Source organism: Schistocerca piceifrons, chromosome 5 (assembly GCF_021461385.2).
Source record: "Schistocerca piceifrons isolate TAMUIC-IGC-003096 chromosome 5, iqSchPice1.1, whole genome shotgun sequence".
Lineage (NCBI taxonomy): Eukaryota > Metazoa > Arthropoda > Insecta > Orthoptera > Acrididae > Schistocerca > Schistocerca piceifrons.
In genome coordinates this window covers 589,091,192-589,107,828 of record NC_060142.1, presented here as the reverse complement: position 1 = coordinate 589,107,828, position 16,637 = coordinate 589,091,192, and the positions used below count along the sequence as shown (strand labels likewise).

The following is a 16,637-nucleotide window of genomic DNA, read 5'->3' as shown; positions in this document are numbered from 1 at the left end:
CAGGGAGAAAACCAGGAATATCAAGGGAATTTTTTATAATTCCAGGAATTTTTCATTGTTTTAGTTTTCAGTTAAATTTTTGTAACTTTGACTGTTAAGAACCAATACTCTAACAAATGTTACTACTGTATCTCAGTACTGCAGAATAATACTGCAGCAATAAAACATGAACGAGAGAAAAAAAGAAAACAAAAGTAAAACGTAAGATGGAAAGGAAATGTGCTACATACAACAACAAAACACAATGCTCATACAAGCATCAGGCAACAGCAAAATGTGACAAAGGCTTTAGGAAGACTATGCAATGCTTTGTAAGAAAAAATTGCCTCCGATGAGTGTGACATAACAATGGCTTACATTAGATTCATTTGAGCTGTTGCAAGCCAGCTCATGGGCATGCCCAGTTGAGTCACATATGAGTAGTACCTTCTCCTGTTTCTGGCTACAGAAGTGTGGCAATTAGCTTTATAACCAATAGAAGCAAGCAAGCCAGATGCTACCCAGAAAAGTTTTGATGGCACGCCTAAGCTGCCAGATTCACGTGCATGTGCAACAGGCCCGGATCTAGGAGTGCGGAGCAAATCAGTGTATCTGTCCCGGGTGGCATTTCTCGGGGGAAGGGGGGTGCTAAATTCATATTCTTGATGAAAAAGACCTTGTTTCACAAAGCGCCTAGCATCCAGCACATGTTGGTATATCGATTACTCATATGATTTTGAAATGCATCCCTATTGGTTTTTGAATGAATTCGAAGTTGATTTCTGAATGAATCATCAGTTGATTTTTGAATGCGTGCATAGTGTATGTGATACCTCTATCAGGGGAATTCTTGTCACATCTATAAATAAACTTTCCTGCAGACAAAAGGGGATGGGGTTATACCAACTGAGCAGAATAAATCTGAACGGGTCAATGCCAGTCGCTGTTTATGTGGTTGACTGGGTTTGCAAATGATCTGTGTTGTTATAATATTAGCAAAATCCATACAGTCATACTACCAGAGTGGAAATAAATGACTACCAGGAATAACAGGTAACAAAGATTACGTATTATCTTCTCGGTGTACCCAAGAAAATGAAATTTTGACAAAATTTTTGGCCAGACCGCTACACTATTAAGGACCAGTTGTACAGTCGCTGGCTAGCAGCTGCTAAGTTCTTTTCTGGGAGTAGTGTGGAAAACATGTTGTATGAACATGTAATAACCCCTCACCAGAGAAAAAATGCAGGATAACTAAACTGGTGATTGTGGGAGGAGAAAAAGTTTTGGTACTGGCAGGAATAGTTACAGTATTAGAGGTGACAACATTGTTTGTTAGAATGAGGAAGGAAAAGAAACAGGGACATCACACAAATTATGGAAGAATAGGATGATTCCAAATTTATATGATAATTTCGTACTACTACTTTTCAATTTCATGCTTCAGAAGCTGGAGCATATGAATGAAATGTGAAGCTATTTCCTAACATACAACTTTTTGCTTGTTATAGGCCAAATAACCACTTGATATTGGTACTTCGTTAATTATATTCTGTTGTGGTACAAAAATGACCATTTGTGCCAAAACAGTCTTATTTATTTGGTGTGTGTTACAACTAATGCAATATTAGGCAGGCCTATTTCATTTTATCTAGCAGACAGTGACATAATACATATCATTTCTTCATGTAGCAAAACGTTTGACAGACTTTTATGAGGTAATAGATTCTTTCCCAGAAAGGAAAGCATGCCATGTAAAGCTGTAGCAAGATTAGAGACAGAAAAATGCTAGGACTTTAGGATTGACGAAATGTGTGCTGTCTTGCTTGTCTCTACTGGTTTAATGTATCCTATATTTAATTTTATGTCATACAAAACAGCAAGTTATTAGCTAATAGGCAATAAAGAGGGCAAAATTTCTGAAGAGTTCTTGGTCTCCCCGTTACAAATAATCCTGTCCAATATTAACTGCGACATTCTTTTTATAACGGGCAGGATGTCAAACTGGCCAACTGGGAGCAGGAAATGGGACATTTTAATTTCCACTGTCCTGAATATAGTTTATGGCACCCATTACAAAATATTACATGTTTGAATTCCACAGAGCAAAATATAATAAGATGCGATAGAAGAATGCTGCGTGAAGAAGCACTTAAGACCAAGCCACATTGAACACATATGACAATGTATCAGACTCTTCAGAAAGATGTGTGCTACAAAATAAACATATTTTTGAAAAGTAAATTTTTAAAATTTTTGACGTTGTACCTCATATGCTCGAAGGAGGGGAGCGGGAGGGCACCACTACCTAGTATTGGCCCAGTTCAGAAATATCAGCCCCAGATCTATGATATTTCTGAACTGGGCCAATACTAGGTAGTGGTGCCCTCCCGCTCCCCCTCCTTCGAGCGTTTGAGGTATGACGCCAAAAATTTTAAAAATTTACTTTTCAAAAATATGTTTATTTTGTAGCACACATCTTCCTGAATAGTCTGCATTTAATGAATTTGCTGTTTCCCTTCGTTTATTGCTCCCATGTCAAATGAAAACAAAACGGATTTCTGTGGCTGGGAGCCATCAAGTGAATTAAAATACATTCACATAATTACAGAAGGCTAAAATATGTTATTAATTTCAGATTTTATTTTATTTCCAACTTTCTGACAGTCAAGCATTAATTGCCTTGCAGAACAATGAAGGTATTTTTGTTGGTTTGCTAGAGAAATTTGGCTTTTATTAATCTTTTCCACTGAGGCAGTCAATTTATTTTTAACAAAGTGTTTAATTCCACACTATTGGCTAGTTTCATCTGTTTGCTGCATTTCAAGTGCACATTTTCATCTTCTAGCACATATGGCATTATGCCACAAACATGAGATAATACAGTACTGGTACTCCAAGAAAATGTGCATCCAAATCTGGACATTCGAGTACGTACTTAAGCCAAATTATGCATTTAATATGGTTCATGAAATTCTGATGCTCTTGGAGTATTCTGTAATGTCTTGTTTCTTTTATAACATAATGTAAGATCTTTTAATGTTTTGCATGTATGGACATACAGGCTTTCTGCTTCATCGTAGCTGTGCAAGTGCGGTGACGCCTGTTATCAGACACTCTCTGGCAACTACTGAAATGAACCTATTTCTAACAAGTCGGAAAATAATGGTTGTTTGAAAAGTGTTACTTTCAAAGTAAATTTCCTTTTACTCAAGATGAACTACATGCGAGAATGTATGATGAATTTCTTAAATCACAGAGCATTTGACTCTCATTTAAAAATCAACTCTTTGAGGATGACCATTTAGAATAATTTCAAACCCAGAAGATCAGTCATTTATGTCGTCATTAAAAATTTTACTGGCACATGTGTGTGATGTGTCTTAAAGTGTAATATGTGCAAAAAACATAAACATTACATTTGAAAGCTTAGCTTCTCTTGCAGCTTATTAATCTTTGAGACCAGTATTATATGTGAAAGCTTTTTTTCTTTTCTTGTGGCAACACTGTGTATATTAATTTAAACCATTAACTTTTCCTATATGTGTGTTCACACTATTTAACAGTGATGTTGCTATTGGCTGACTAAATCACATGTCCTACGCTCTGACTATCCATTGTTGTCAGATGGCAAGATCACGTGACATGAGCTGTGACAGGATGACAAAAGTGCATCACAATTTCGATTTCAATGCCTCGGAGACTAACATGCGGTGTTTAGTGAAATTCAAATTTATACTTTTGTAATACAAAAACATGCAGTGTACATGTTGCTGCACATCAGACATCTGTCCAAACATGTTTTTTTCCCTGAGTTTTGATTTCTAAAGTGCCGGTAAAATCTACACTGAAGTATAAAACCATGACAATTCAATGGATTGATAAGTTTTACAGTTACGAGGAAAAGTATACTGTCACTTATCATGGAAAAGGTGTATTTTCATCTGGGAGAAAGTGTGTTTTTAACCAGGAAAAATCAGGGAATTTTTTTTCCTTGGCCACGTATACACCCTGCTTTAGAACCATGAGCCAGCCGAAGTGGCCGTGCGGTTAAAGGCGCTGCAGTCTGGAACCGCAAGACCGCTACGGTCGCAGGTTCGAATCCTGCCTCGGGCATGGATGTTTGTGATGTCCTTAGGTTAGTTAGGTTTAACTAGTTCTAAGTTCTAGGGGACTAATGACCTCAGGAGTTGAGTCCCATAGTGCTCAGAGCCAGCCATTAGAACCATGGAAGTTATTATATGATGTCTTAACGTATGCCCTATCACCCTGTCCCTTCATCTTGTCAGTGTTCTCCATTTGTTCCTTTCCTTGCTGATTCTGCACAGAACATCCTCATTTTTTATCTTCTCAGTTCATTTAATTTTCAACATCCTTCTATAGCACCACATTTCATCCCTTCAATTCTCTTCTTTTCTGATTTTCTCATGGCCCATGATTCACTTCCCTACAATGCTGTGCTCTAAACATACAGTCTCAAAATTTTCTTCTTCAAATTAAGGCCAATATTTGATACTAGTAGACTTCTTTTGGCCAAGAATTCCCTCTTCATCTTTTCTAGTTTGCTTTTTATGTCCTCCTTATTTCATCTGTCATCCATCATTTTGCTTCCAAGGTAGCAGAATTCCTTCACTTCATCTACATCTTGCTCGCCAATTTTGATGTTCAGTTTTTGACTTATCTCATTTCCTTCAATTTCTGACTAATCTCATTTCCGTTACTCCTCATTACTTTCATCTTTCTTCAGTTCACCCTCAATCAGACTTGGGCAGAATTTATTAGAATGGCAAACAATGAATAAAGACAAAAATTATTATTTGTTATTCATAAATAACAAATCAAGTTATTTATTCAAATTAATTTATTTATAAGTGTGAGTAAAAAGTGTTGTGAACAATAATTAACTTTAAAATCCAAACACATTGATAGCTCAAGTTCTTTGTCATTTATAAAACAAATGTACTTTCTGTTGCTTTGTGTTCAAAATATTTCCATTTTTTTCTGACTGTCTCAGCAGAAAATTTATTTGATATTGAAAGATTTTCCAGTACAGTTTACTAAAAAAATATGTTCTACACATCAGAACTTAGCAGTGTGTTACATGTTCTGAAAATTGCGCTTATTTCAGAATAATGATGTAAGACTTTCAAATCATGATCTACGCTACTGGCCATCAAAATTGCTACATCAAGAAGAAATGCAGATGATAAACTGGTATTCATTGGGCAAATATATTATACTAGAAATGACATGTGATTACATTTTCACGCAATTTGGGTGCATAGATCCTGAGAAATCAGTACCCGGAACAACCACCTCTGGCCGTAATAACAGCCTTGATACGCCTGGGCATTGAGTCAAACAGAGCTTGGATGGCTTGTACAAGTACAGCTGCCCATGCAGCTTCAACACGATACCACAGTTCATCAAGAGTAGTGACTGGCATATTGTGACAAGCCAGTTGCTTGGCCACCATTGACCAGACGTTTTCAATTGGTGAGAGATCTGGAGAATGTGCTGGCCAGGGCAGCAGTCTAACATTTTCTGTATCCAGAACGGCCCGTACAGGACCTGCAACATGCAGTCGTGCATTATCCTGCTGAAATGTAGGATTTTGCAGGGATCAAGTAAAGGGTAGAGCCACGGGTCGTAACACATCTGAAATGTAAAGTCCACTGTTCAAAGTGCCCTCAATGCGAACAAGAGGTGACCGAGACGTGTAACCAATGGCACCCCATACCATCATGCCGGGTGATACGCCAATATGGTGATGACGAATACATGCTTCCAATGTGCGTTCACTGCAATGTCGCCAACCACAGATGTGACCATTATGATGCCGTAAACAGAACCTGGATTCATGCAAAAAAATGATGTTTTGCCATTCGTGCACCCGGGTTTGTCGTTGAGTACGCCATCTCAGGGGCTCCTGTCTGTGGTGCAGTGTCAAGGGTAACTTCAGCCATGGTCTCTGAGCTGATAGTCCATGCTGCTGCAAACGTCATTGAACTGTTCGTGCAGATGGTTGTTGTCTTGCAAACGTCCGCATCTGTTGACTCAGGGATCGAGACGTGGCTGCACGATCCGTTACAGCCATGTGGATAAGATGCCTGTCATTTCGACTGCTAGTGATACAAGGCCATTGGGATCCAGCACGGCATTCTGTATTATCCTCCTGAACCCACCGATACCATATTCTGCTAACAGTCATTGGATCTCGACCAACGCGAGTAGCAATGTCGCGATACGATAAACCGCAATTGCGATAGGCTACAATCTGACCTTTATCAAAGTCTGAAACGTGATGGTACGCATATCTCCTCCTTACACGAGGTATCACAACAACATTTCACTAGGCAACGCCGGTCAACTGCTGTTTGTGTATGTCAGCATGTTGTAGGTGTCACTACCAGTGCCAACTTTGTGTGAATGCTCTGAAAAGCTAATCATTTGCATATCACAGCATCTTCTTCCTGGTGGTTAAATTTCGTGTCTGTAGCACGTCATCTTCGTGGTGTGGTGTAGCAATTTTAATGGTCAGTAGTGTACTTAAGCAAAAAATTCAGAAGTAATCAATTCCACCATAGCTTTTGACAAATGATTTCGTAGTGATTTCACATCAGCTTCACCTCCAAAGCCCATTCAAAATTAAAAAATAAATTCTCTTATCCTCCCACAACTTCATTCCAAACTCACCATCTGATGTCTTCAGCACTTCTTTGGCTATCATAAATCTGTATTTCATTATGAACCTGAGTCCACCATTCATCATGAGCAGCAGTACAGGTGAACTATGTGTATTTAAATCATGGGAAAAACAGTGCTACAGTAGCTCTATTTTCTGTATTTGGTGTATAAAGGTGAACAAAGTCTTCAAATTGTCTGTTGACGTTGATTTGATAAAAAGTTGGCCAGTGCACTGCATTATTATGAGCTCGTTTATGTACTCAAACTCAGTGACACTTAAGAAATTTTTCAATCCAAAAACTGTTGACTGTATTGATGTATGTCGGATCAGAAAACTACTCCATCTTGTAACATGAAGCTCACTCAAGAGTTAGTCCTAGAACACTTTCCATTATTTCTGATCATTTCGGACATACATCATTCCACAAATCATTATATTTTTGTGTAATTTTGCGGTGCCCTTTCGCTTATGCCATTTTAAGAGACTTTAGATTTAATATCTATTCATGTTGGTCATTACCAACCACAGAGCCCTTACTTTGTTCACTAATTTTTTAGCAGTACAAAAACAAGAGAACTGTACTATTATATCATGAAGACACCCATACCCAACAGCATTAGCAATCTTGACACAACTGAGGAAGGTATTGCTCATTCACATCTCTACAGGCAGCACTCTCATCTCTGCCTAATTACACAGAATGCTTCCTCATGTTGTTAGAGGTGGGTATGCAGTGCATTGGCTTCTTGGAGGTTGTCTACCACAGCCCATAGAGAGATCTATAGTTTAATATGTAATCTGAAACATGGTTCAAATTGTCATTTTTTCATTGTCTGAGGTAAAAGAAGCATGAAATGATAGGAAAATTCCTAGGATCAACAGGGCTCAAACTCCAAACCTTTGGCTTCATACTCTGGAATCTACACACTTTTTCCTTTTCTATTTAACCCACTGAAGCACCAAGGCACTCTCCTGTAAAGTGCATTAATAAAGACTTTATCAAACAGAAACTGTACTGAGCCACACAAACAAATGTTGGTTATATAGGCAAAGTTCTATTCATGCAGTAACCAAAGAAGATGAGTTGTATTCTACGGCATTCTTTACTTAAGTTACGAAAAATAAATATCAAATAATTATTTGTGTTCACAGAAAGGAATAGTCCTTTTATCCACAAATAATTTTTTTTGAATGATCTAATTATTCAAATAATTATCTAGATACAAATTTATTCAAATAATGCCATCTCTCCCCTCAGTCCCTATTCTGTTCATTCCATTCAACAGTTTATGTAATTCAAATGAGTAGGAAAAATATTCAAATACAGCATTAGTAGTGCTGCTTGACACAGTCTGTCATTTAAATACTCAGACATCACACTGCAAAACAATACAAAATGGAATGAGCATGCAAAGATTGAAGTAGGGAAGGTGGCTGGAGATAGTGGTCATGTGTGCATGAGTTGTGCCTGCTTGTGTGAATGTGTGTGTTTTCCTTTCTTACCTGAAAAAGGTTTTGGCCGAAAGCTCAGTGTGTAAGCCTTTTTGTTGTGTCTATCTGCAACTCAGAGTGTCTTCTTTATGGTGAGTAGTCTACCCTTTTCATAACATTGTTAATTTGTGATACTTGATGTGATTGACAAATCTATAAAGCAAAAATTGTTAGATGGCATGTTCTGAGATGGTATGAGTTGTAAGAATATATGTACATCTTCAAAGAGTGACTCCTGTTATTTGGTAGTGTATAGGAAGTAGATAAGCACAATTTCATCTCAAGCAAAGATCAGGTTGCACAGGAGTCAAAATCCACTAAATGAAGAAAGAAGATATCGAGAGGAGAGATATACTCCAGATAAGCAAGTCAATAATTTCTGATCTGTCAGATACAGCAATGAACATCCCAGGCTGAAGGCAGTTCATGTACCTTTGACCATGACTCTCATTACCAATGGAAACTGCTAGCTCAGACCTGTGGATATTCTACAGAAGAATACAAAAAGGTAATCATGTGGGCACCGAGAAATATATTTTAAAATGGTAAAACAAAGAAAAAATTTTAAAAGTAGGCAGTTTCATCAGCTGCACTTAGCCCCTTGTGCTTGGATTTTGCAGTTCTTCAAATGACTGTGAAACTCAACAATATATCCATTTAGTCTCTAAAACATAAAAAATTGTTGAAGATAATTAATTATAAATAATTTGTTTATTAGATAAATGCTAACCTGTGGGCAGGAGCACTGTAACAATGCAACTCACTCCACTAACAATCATGCTGATGCACAATGGCCACCTGCGGCCCCAATGATCCATAACAACCCAGCACGCCAAATAGCTGGGTATCTCAACCAGCGATGACAAGAGGAAGCTTGTGTACTCATTACTTCCAAGAGATGGACCATAATAACTCAGTCCCACATAAACTAGCTCATTTGAAAACCTGGAAACAAAAGTCAATCATAAAAACAGATCCAAAAATTGATCTATTTCTTAAAGGAATCTGATCACATAATCAGAAAGTTTAGATCAGTTGTTGAGAGCTTCTTTCTAAAAATCAAAGAGTAGAGTCACGTTTCCTACATGACTAATATAAATTACTTAACTTACTGAGTGAACAAATGGCTACATGCTGAACATTTATATCAGAAACATCTATTTATAGCTAAATTAACTTAATCTAAGTTTAATTTATTAGTTACATCCTACAAAAATGGTTAAAAAATGTTTTGTACCATACACTGAAAGAATTTTAATTCAGAAAGTGTTTCAGTTTGCATTTCTAATGTGTTGTTGCTTCTCAGTGGCTTTAAATATCTGGGGAGATGATAAAGCTATTTTTATGGCTGTCTAATTAGCTCTTTTCTGTGCCAGAGTAATAAACAGCAAAAGTAATTACATCAGGTTTTATAAGGGAGTAAACATGTGGGCTCAATAGTGAGAATGCACTTGTGGTGCTACAGCCTCTAAGCCCTACCTTAAGTAAATGTGTGGAATGCAGTCCTCTGGTGAATGTTTGAAATGTAGTTGGCAGTTGGAATGTGTGACATTTCTGGAGAGAGGAGAGAAGGTTTCACAGGTACCTGCAAGCACGATGTGGGCATTTTGTAACTGGAAGGCCTTAGGGAGGTGCCTTTGTCAGATGAGTGGCACTTAGTCGAAGGATTTTTAAAATCCTTCAGTATGAGTGGAAGGTGTAATTTAAATTCTTACATGCCAGTTTGGAGTTGTTGTCGTGTGACTAGGGCCTCCCATCGGGTAGACAGATCAGTGGGTGCAAGTCTTTCAATTTGATGCCACTTCAGCAACTTGCACGTTGATGGGGATGAAATGGCGATGATTAGGACAACACAACACCCAGTCCCTGAGCAGAGAAAATCTCCAAACCCGGGCCCTTAGGATTGACATTCTGTCATGCTCCTTAGGATTGACATTCTGTCATGCTGACCACTCAGCTATTGGTGTTGCTACTGTATAATGGCTGCATAAGTTTAAGCACTTTTATCAATGTTTCAGTCATTGGTAAGTACTGATTTTGGAGTGTGTGTTTAACCTAGAAGCTCATATTGTCTGTGTAATTTATTAACTATACCTCCCTGTAACTGTTTCACCTATATTCTATTGCAGACAGCAGGAGGTAACAAATGAGAACATGAAGGTTTATGTAATGATCTGTTCTAACTCCTGAATGGTAGGATTTTCACATCTGGGTGGTCTAGTGTGGGATCAGGTTATTTGCAGAAGTCCACAGGGACTGAACAGTTGAGATGGCACTCATACATTGGAAAAATATTGGACTAGTGTGCATTAGAACAGTAGTGCAATACTCATACTTAGCAGCATAAGAATGGTGGTAACAGAAAACATGTTGTTGTTGTTGTTGTGGTCTTCAGAACTGAGACTGGTTTGATGCAGCTTTCCATGCTACTCTATCCTGTGCAAGCTTCTTCATCTCCCAGTACCTACTGCAACCTACATCCTTCTGAATCTGCTTAGTGTATTCATCTCTTGGTCTCCCTCTACGATTTTTACCCTCCGCGCTGCCCTCCAATACTAAATTGGTGATCCCTTGATGCCTCAGGACATGTCCTACCAACCGATCCCTTCTTCAAGTCAAGTTGTGCCACAAACTTCTCTTCTCCCCAGTCCTATTCCACACCTCCTCATTAGTTATGTGATCTACCCATCTAATCTTCAGCATTTTTCTGTAGCACCACATTTCGAAAGCTTCTATTCTTTTCTTGTCTAAACTATTTATCGTCCATGTTTCACTTCCATACATGGCTCCACACCATACAAATACTTTCAGAAATGACTTCCTGACACTTAAATCTATACTCAATGTTAACAAACTTCTCTTCTTCAGAAACGCTTTCCTTCACATTGCCAGTCTACATTTTATATCCTCCCTACTACCACCATCATCAGTTATTTTGCTCCCTGAATAGAAAAACTCCTTTACTACTTTAAGTGTCTCATTTCCTAATCTAATTCCCTCAGCATCACCTGACTTAATTTGACTACATTCCATTATCCTCGTTTTGCTTTTGTTGATGCTCATCTTATATCCTCCTTTCAAGACACTATCCATTCCGTTCAACTGCTCTTCCAAGTCCTTTGCTGTCTCTGACAGAATTACAATGTCATCGGCGAACCTCAAAGTTTTTATTACTTCTCCATGGATTTTAATACCTACTCCGAATTTTTCTTTTGTTTCCTTTACTGCTTGCTCAATATACAGATTGAATAACATTGGGGATAGGCTACAGCCCTGTCTCACTCCCTTCCCAACCACTGCTTCCCTTTCATGCCTCTCGGTTCTTATAACTGCCATCTGGTTTCTGTACAAATTGTAAATAGCCTTTCGTTCCCTGTATTTTACCCCCTGCCACCTTTAGAATTTGAAAGCAAGTATTCCAGTCAACATTGTCAAAAGCTTTCTCTAAGTCTACAAATGCTAGTAATGTAGGTTTGCCTTTCCTTAAACTATTTTCTAAGAAAAGTCGTAGGGTCAGTATTGCCTCACGTGTTCCAACATTTCTGCGGAATTCAAACTGATCTCCCCCGAGGTCGGCTTCTACCAGTTTTTCCATTTGTCTGTAAATAATTTGTGTTAGTATTTTGCAGCTGTGACTTATTAAACTGATAGTTCGGTAATTTTCACATCTGTCAACATCTGCTTTCTTTGGGATTGGAATTATTATATTCTTCTTGAAGTCTGAGGGTATTTCACCTGTCTCATACATCTTGCTCACCAGATGGTAGAGTTTTGTCAGGAGTGGCTCTCCCAAGGCCGTCAGTAGTTCCAATGGAATGTTGTCTACTCCCGGGGCCTTGTTTCGACTGAGGTCTTTCAGTGCTCTGTCAAACTCTTCACGCAGTATCATATCTCCCATTTCATCTTCATCTACATCCTCTTCCATTTCCATAATATCGTCCTCAAGTACATCGGCCTTGTATAGACCCTCTATATACTCCTTCTACCTTTCTGCCTTCCCTTCTTTGCTTAGAAGTGGGTTTCCATCTGAGCTCTTGATATTCATACAAGTGGCTCTCATTTCTCCGAAGGTCTCTTTAATTTTCCTGTAGGTAGTATCTATCTTACCCTTAGTGAGATAAGCCTCTACATCCTTACATTTGTCCTCTAGCCATCCCTGCTTAGCCATTTTGCACTACCTGTCGATCTCATTTTTGAGACGTTTGTATTCCTTTTTGCCTGCTTCATTTACTGCATTTTTATATTTTCTCCTTTCATCAATTAAATTCAATATTTCTTCTGTTACCCAAGGATTTCTACTAGCCCTCATCTTTTTACCTACTTTATCCTCTGCTGCCTTCACTACTTCATCCCTCAGAGCTACCCATTCTTCTTCTACTGTATTTCTTTCCCCCATTCGTGTCAGTTGTTCCCTTATGCTCTTGCTGAAACTCTTTACAACCTCTGGTTTGGTCAGTTTAACCAGGTCCCATCTCCTTACATTCCCACCTTTTTGCAGTTTCTTCAGTTTTAATCTACAGTTCATAACCAATAGATTGTGGTCAGAGTCCACATCTGCCCCTGGAAGTGTCGTACAATTTAAAACCTGGTTCCTAAATCTCTGTCTTACCGTTATATAATCTGACAAACTGCCTTTTTGGCTTCTGTCTTGGGTTCTTCAGCCGACGTTCATCTAATGATTTTTCTGAGGTTTCGCCAGCATGAGTGGCTGGCATTGTCAAAGCTTCACCCTCCATTGCCGGTGGTGAACTGGAGCCGAGCTCGCGGCCCAGACTATATGTACCTGGCATGCCAACATCCGAGGGCTCCTCCACGGCCTTTTCCGGTGCGGTTCTCCTCTTGCTACCTGCGACGGTCGTTCGCTGCAGTGCGGGAAGCCAGGATCCATTTACCTTAAGGCTTTCCTCTTTCTTGCTCAAACTATTCGCGTGTTTTTGTATTTCTACAGCTTCTCTGAACAAGCGTGTGTGATAGTGCTTGTCTACAGCCAGAACTTCCGTGTCGGCGAATTTTACTACGTGGTCGGTCTCATTCAGTGCGTGCTGTGCCACGGCCGATTTCTCCACCTGCCCCAACCTGCAATGTCGTTTATGCTCTTTGATCCTGGTGTTAATGGATCGTCCAGTCATTCCGGCATAAACTTTTCTGCATGTGTATGGGATACGGTATATTCCCGACATTGCAAGTGGGTCTCTTTTCTCCTTCACCGATCTAAGACACTCTTTGATCTTCCTTGTCGGTTTGAAAATCGTCTTTACGCCATGTTTGCGCAATATACGGCCGATTCTGTCCGTTACTCTGGGAATGTATGGAAACAAGGCCTTATCCGCCATTTCTTTTTCTGGTTCCTTACTTCGCCGAGTGTTTGGCTCTGTTACACTTCTAATATAATTTGTGGAGTACCCATTGCTCCTCAGGACAGTTTCCAGGTGTTGCATTTCTCGTTTGAGGTGTTGTGGCTCACATATTTGTCCTGCTCTTGTTACGAGCGTACTAATCATGCCTCTTTCCTGGCTCGGGTGGTGGTTTGATAGTTTGTGCAGGTATCGGTCCGTGTGTGTTGGTTTTCGATACATGCTGTGTCCCAGGTCTTCGCCGTCCCTTGTGACCAGCACATCTAGAAATGGCAGTTTTTTGTCCTTTTCTACTTCCATGGTAAATGTTATGTTGGCATGGAGGCTGTTCAAGTGTCTTAGGAAGTCACCGAGCTGTTCTTCACCATGGCTCCACACCACGAAAGTATCATCGACATACCTGTACCACACCTTAGGTTTGCAAGTCGCCGAGTCCAGTGCCTGTGCTTCGAATTGTTCCATGAAGGAAGTTGGCCACCACTGGACTGAGAGGACTACCCATGGCGACGCCTTCCAGCTGCTCGTAGAAATCGCCATTCCACGTGAAATAGCTCATGGTGAGACATGCATGGAAGAGCTTTCTGATGTCTTGCGGGAAAATGGAACCGATGTGCTCCAGAGCGTCACTGAGTGGCACTTTCGTAAATAACGAAAGAACATCAAAGCTGACCAGGATGTCGTTTGGTGCAAGTTTCAGTTTCTTCAACCTCTCAATGAAATGTCCTGAGTCCGTAATGTAAGTGTCGGTCTTCCCCACGTGTGGCTGGAGCAGAGAGGCCAAGTGTTTTGCCAGTTTATATGTCGGTGAGCCAGGAGCGCTAAACGATCGATCTCAGTGGAACGTTGATCTTATGAATCTTGGGTAATCCATACAGCCGAGGTGGTAGGGCTTCTGTGTTGTGCAGGTTTCTCTGTATATCCGCCAGCAGAGAAGACGCCTTGATTAATCGATTCGTATTCCGTGTGATACGCTGCGTCGGATCTGCGCTTAGTTTTCGGTACGTCATCGGATCTAATAGGACTCGGATCTTTTGCTCATAATCTTCGGTCTTCATTACGACGGTCGCATTCCCCTTATCGGCAAGCAGTACCAATATACTCTTGTCGGCGTTGAGATTCTTAATGGCTTGTACCTCTTCTTTCTTCAGGTTGCAAGCTGGTAGTTTTGCTCGGCGCAGTATCCTGGCTGTTTCAGTGCATATTTCCTCTGCCTTTTCACAAGGAAGGGTCCGAATGGCTGCTTCGGTGTTGGCAATGATGTCCTCCATAGGTATAGTTCTCGGGATGATAGCGAAATTCCCTCCTTTTTGAAGAACAGACACTTCCTCTTCGGTCAATTGTCATTCAGTGAGGTTGACCACTGTGTGTGACATATCGGGAATCGTCTTGTCGGTCTGCTTCCGGCATCTTTCAAACTTTTTCTTCTGCCACTCGGTGCAGCGTTCGAGTTCGTTCTGCATGCTCCTGTGAGTGATGCTGTCGATCTTGTCCCAGTCATCTTGATGCATTCTGCTACTTAGTTGATAGAAAATGTCCAGAAGTTCCTGATCCGTTCTTGCCAAGTCTCTCCGTGTTGTATGTATTCATTCACGAAGAAAAGCTCGTTCCATTCTGTCGTAGATATGATGTGCTTGGACGGTGGTGAATAGGCGCTTACATCTCAAGAACTTTGGTGTAGCACATTCATCTCGGCACCGTGACAGAAAGGCAAGAGAGGACATCAGTCGCGCTTTCTTCTTCCGTCGTTGGTCAAGGCATCGGTACAACCTGCAAATCTCCACCCCATAGAGGTGTAATACAAAATTGTTAAGGCTTTTGTGGCCACTTGTTGACAAACTGCCTTTTGGCTTCTGTCTCAGGTTCTTCGGCCGACGTTCATCTAATGATTTTTCTGAGGTTTCGCCAGCACGAGTGGCTGGCATTGTCAAAGCTTCACCCTCCATTGCCGGTGGTGAACTGGAGCCGAGCTCGCGGCCGCAGACTATATGTACCTGGCGCGCCAACGTCCGAGGGCTTCTCCGCGGTCATTTCCGGTGCGGTTCTCCTCTTGCTACCTGCGACGGTCGTTTGCTGCAGTAAGGGAAGCCAGGATCCGTTTACCTTAAGGCTTTCCTCTATCTTGTTCAAACTATTCGCGTGTTTTTGTATTTCTACAGCTTCTCTGAACAAGCGCGTGTGATAGTGCTTGTCTACAGCCAGAACTTCCGTGTCGGCGAATTTTATTACGTGGTCGGTCTCATTCAGTGTATGCTCTGCCACGGCCGATTTTTCCACCTGCCCCAACCTGCAATGTCGCTTATGCTCTTTGATCCTGGTGTTAATGGATCGTCCAGTCATTCCGACATAAACTTTTCCGCATGTGTATGGTATACGGTATATTCCTGACATTGCAAGTGGGTCTCTTTTCTCCTTCGCCGATCTAAGACACTCTTTGATCTTCCTTGTCGGTTTGAAAATCGTCTTTACGCCATGTTTGCACAATGTACGGCCGATTCTGTCCGTCACTCTGGGAATGTATGGCAGAAAGGCCATACCCAACATTTCTTTTTCTGGTTCCTTACTTCGCCGAGTGTTTGGCTCTGTTACACTTCTAATATAATTTGTGGAGTACCCATTGCTCCTCAGGACAGTTTCCAGGTGTTGCATTTCTCGTTTGAGGTGTTGCGGCTCACATATTCGTCCTGCTCTCATTGCGAGCGTACTAATCATGCCTCTTTTCTGGCTCGGATGGTGGTTTGATAGTTTGTGCAGGACGAATATGTGAGCCACAACACCTCAAACGAGAAATGCAACACCTGGAAACTGTCCTGAGGAGCAATGGGTACTCCACAAATTATATTAGAAGTGTAACAGAGCCAAACACTCGGCGAAGTAAGGAACCAGAAAAAGAAATGTCGGGTAAGGCCTTTCTGCCATACATTCCCAGAGTGACGAACAGAATCGGCCGTACATTATGCAAACATGGCGTAAAGATGATTTTCAAACCGACAAGGAAGATCAAAGAGTGTCTTAGATCGGTGAAGGAGAAAAGAGACCCACTTGCAATGTCAGGAATATACCGTATACCAAGCACATGCAGAAACGTTTATATCGGAATGACTGGGCAATCCATTAACACAGGATCA

General features: G+C 40.5%; 1 protein-coding gene across 3 annotated transcripts in view; it reads right to left on the bottom strand.

Moving 5' to 3' along the window:
- The window catches only part of LOC124797905 (carcinine transporter), a 421,456-nt gene that overhangs the window by 86,588 nt on the left and 318,231 nt on the right, over window positions 1–16,637 (bottom strand). For all 3 annotated transcript variants that reach the window (XM_047261024.1, XM_047261025.1, XM_047261026.1), the window contains one exon: window positions 8,889–9,103. In XM_047261024.1, coding sequence (XP_047116980.1) covers window positions 8,889–9,103 — 215 coding nt within the window. The remainder of the gene's footprint in view (window positions 1–8,888; window positions 9,104–16,637) is intronic.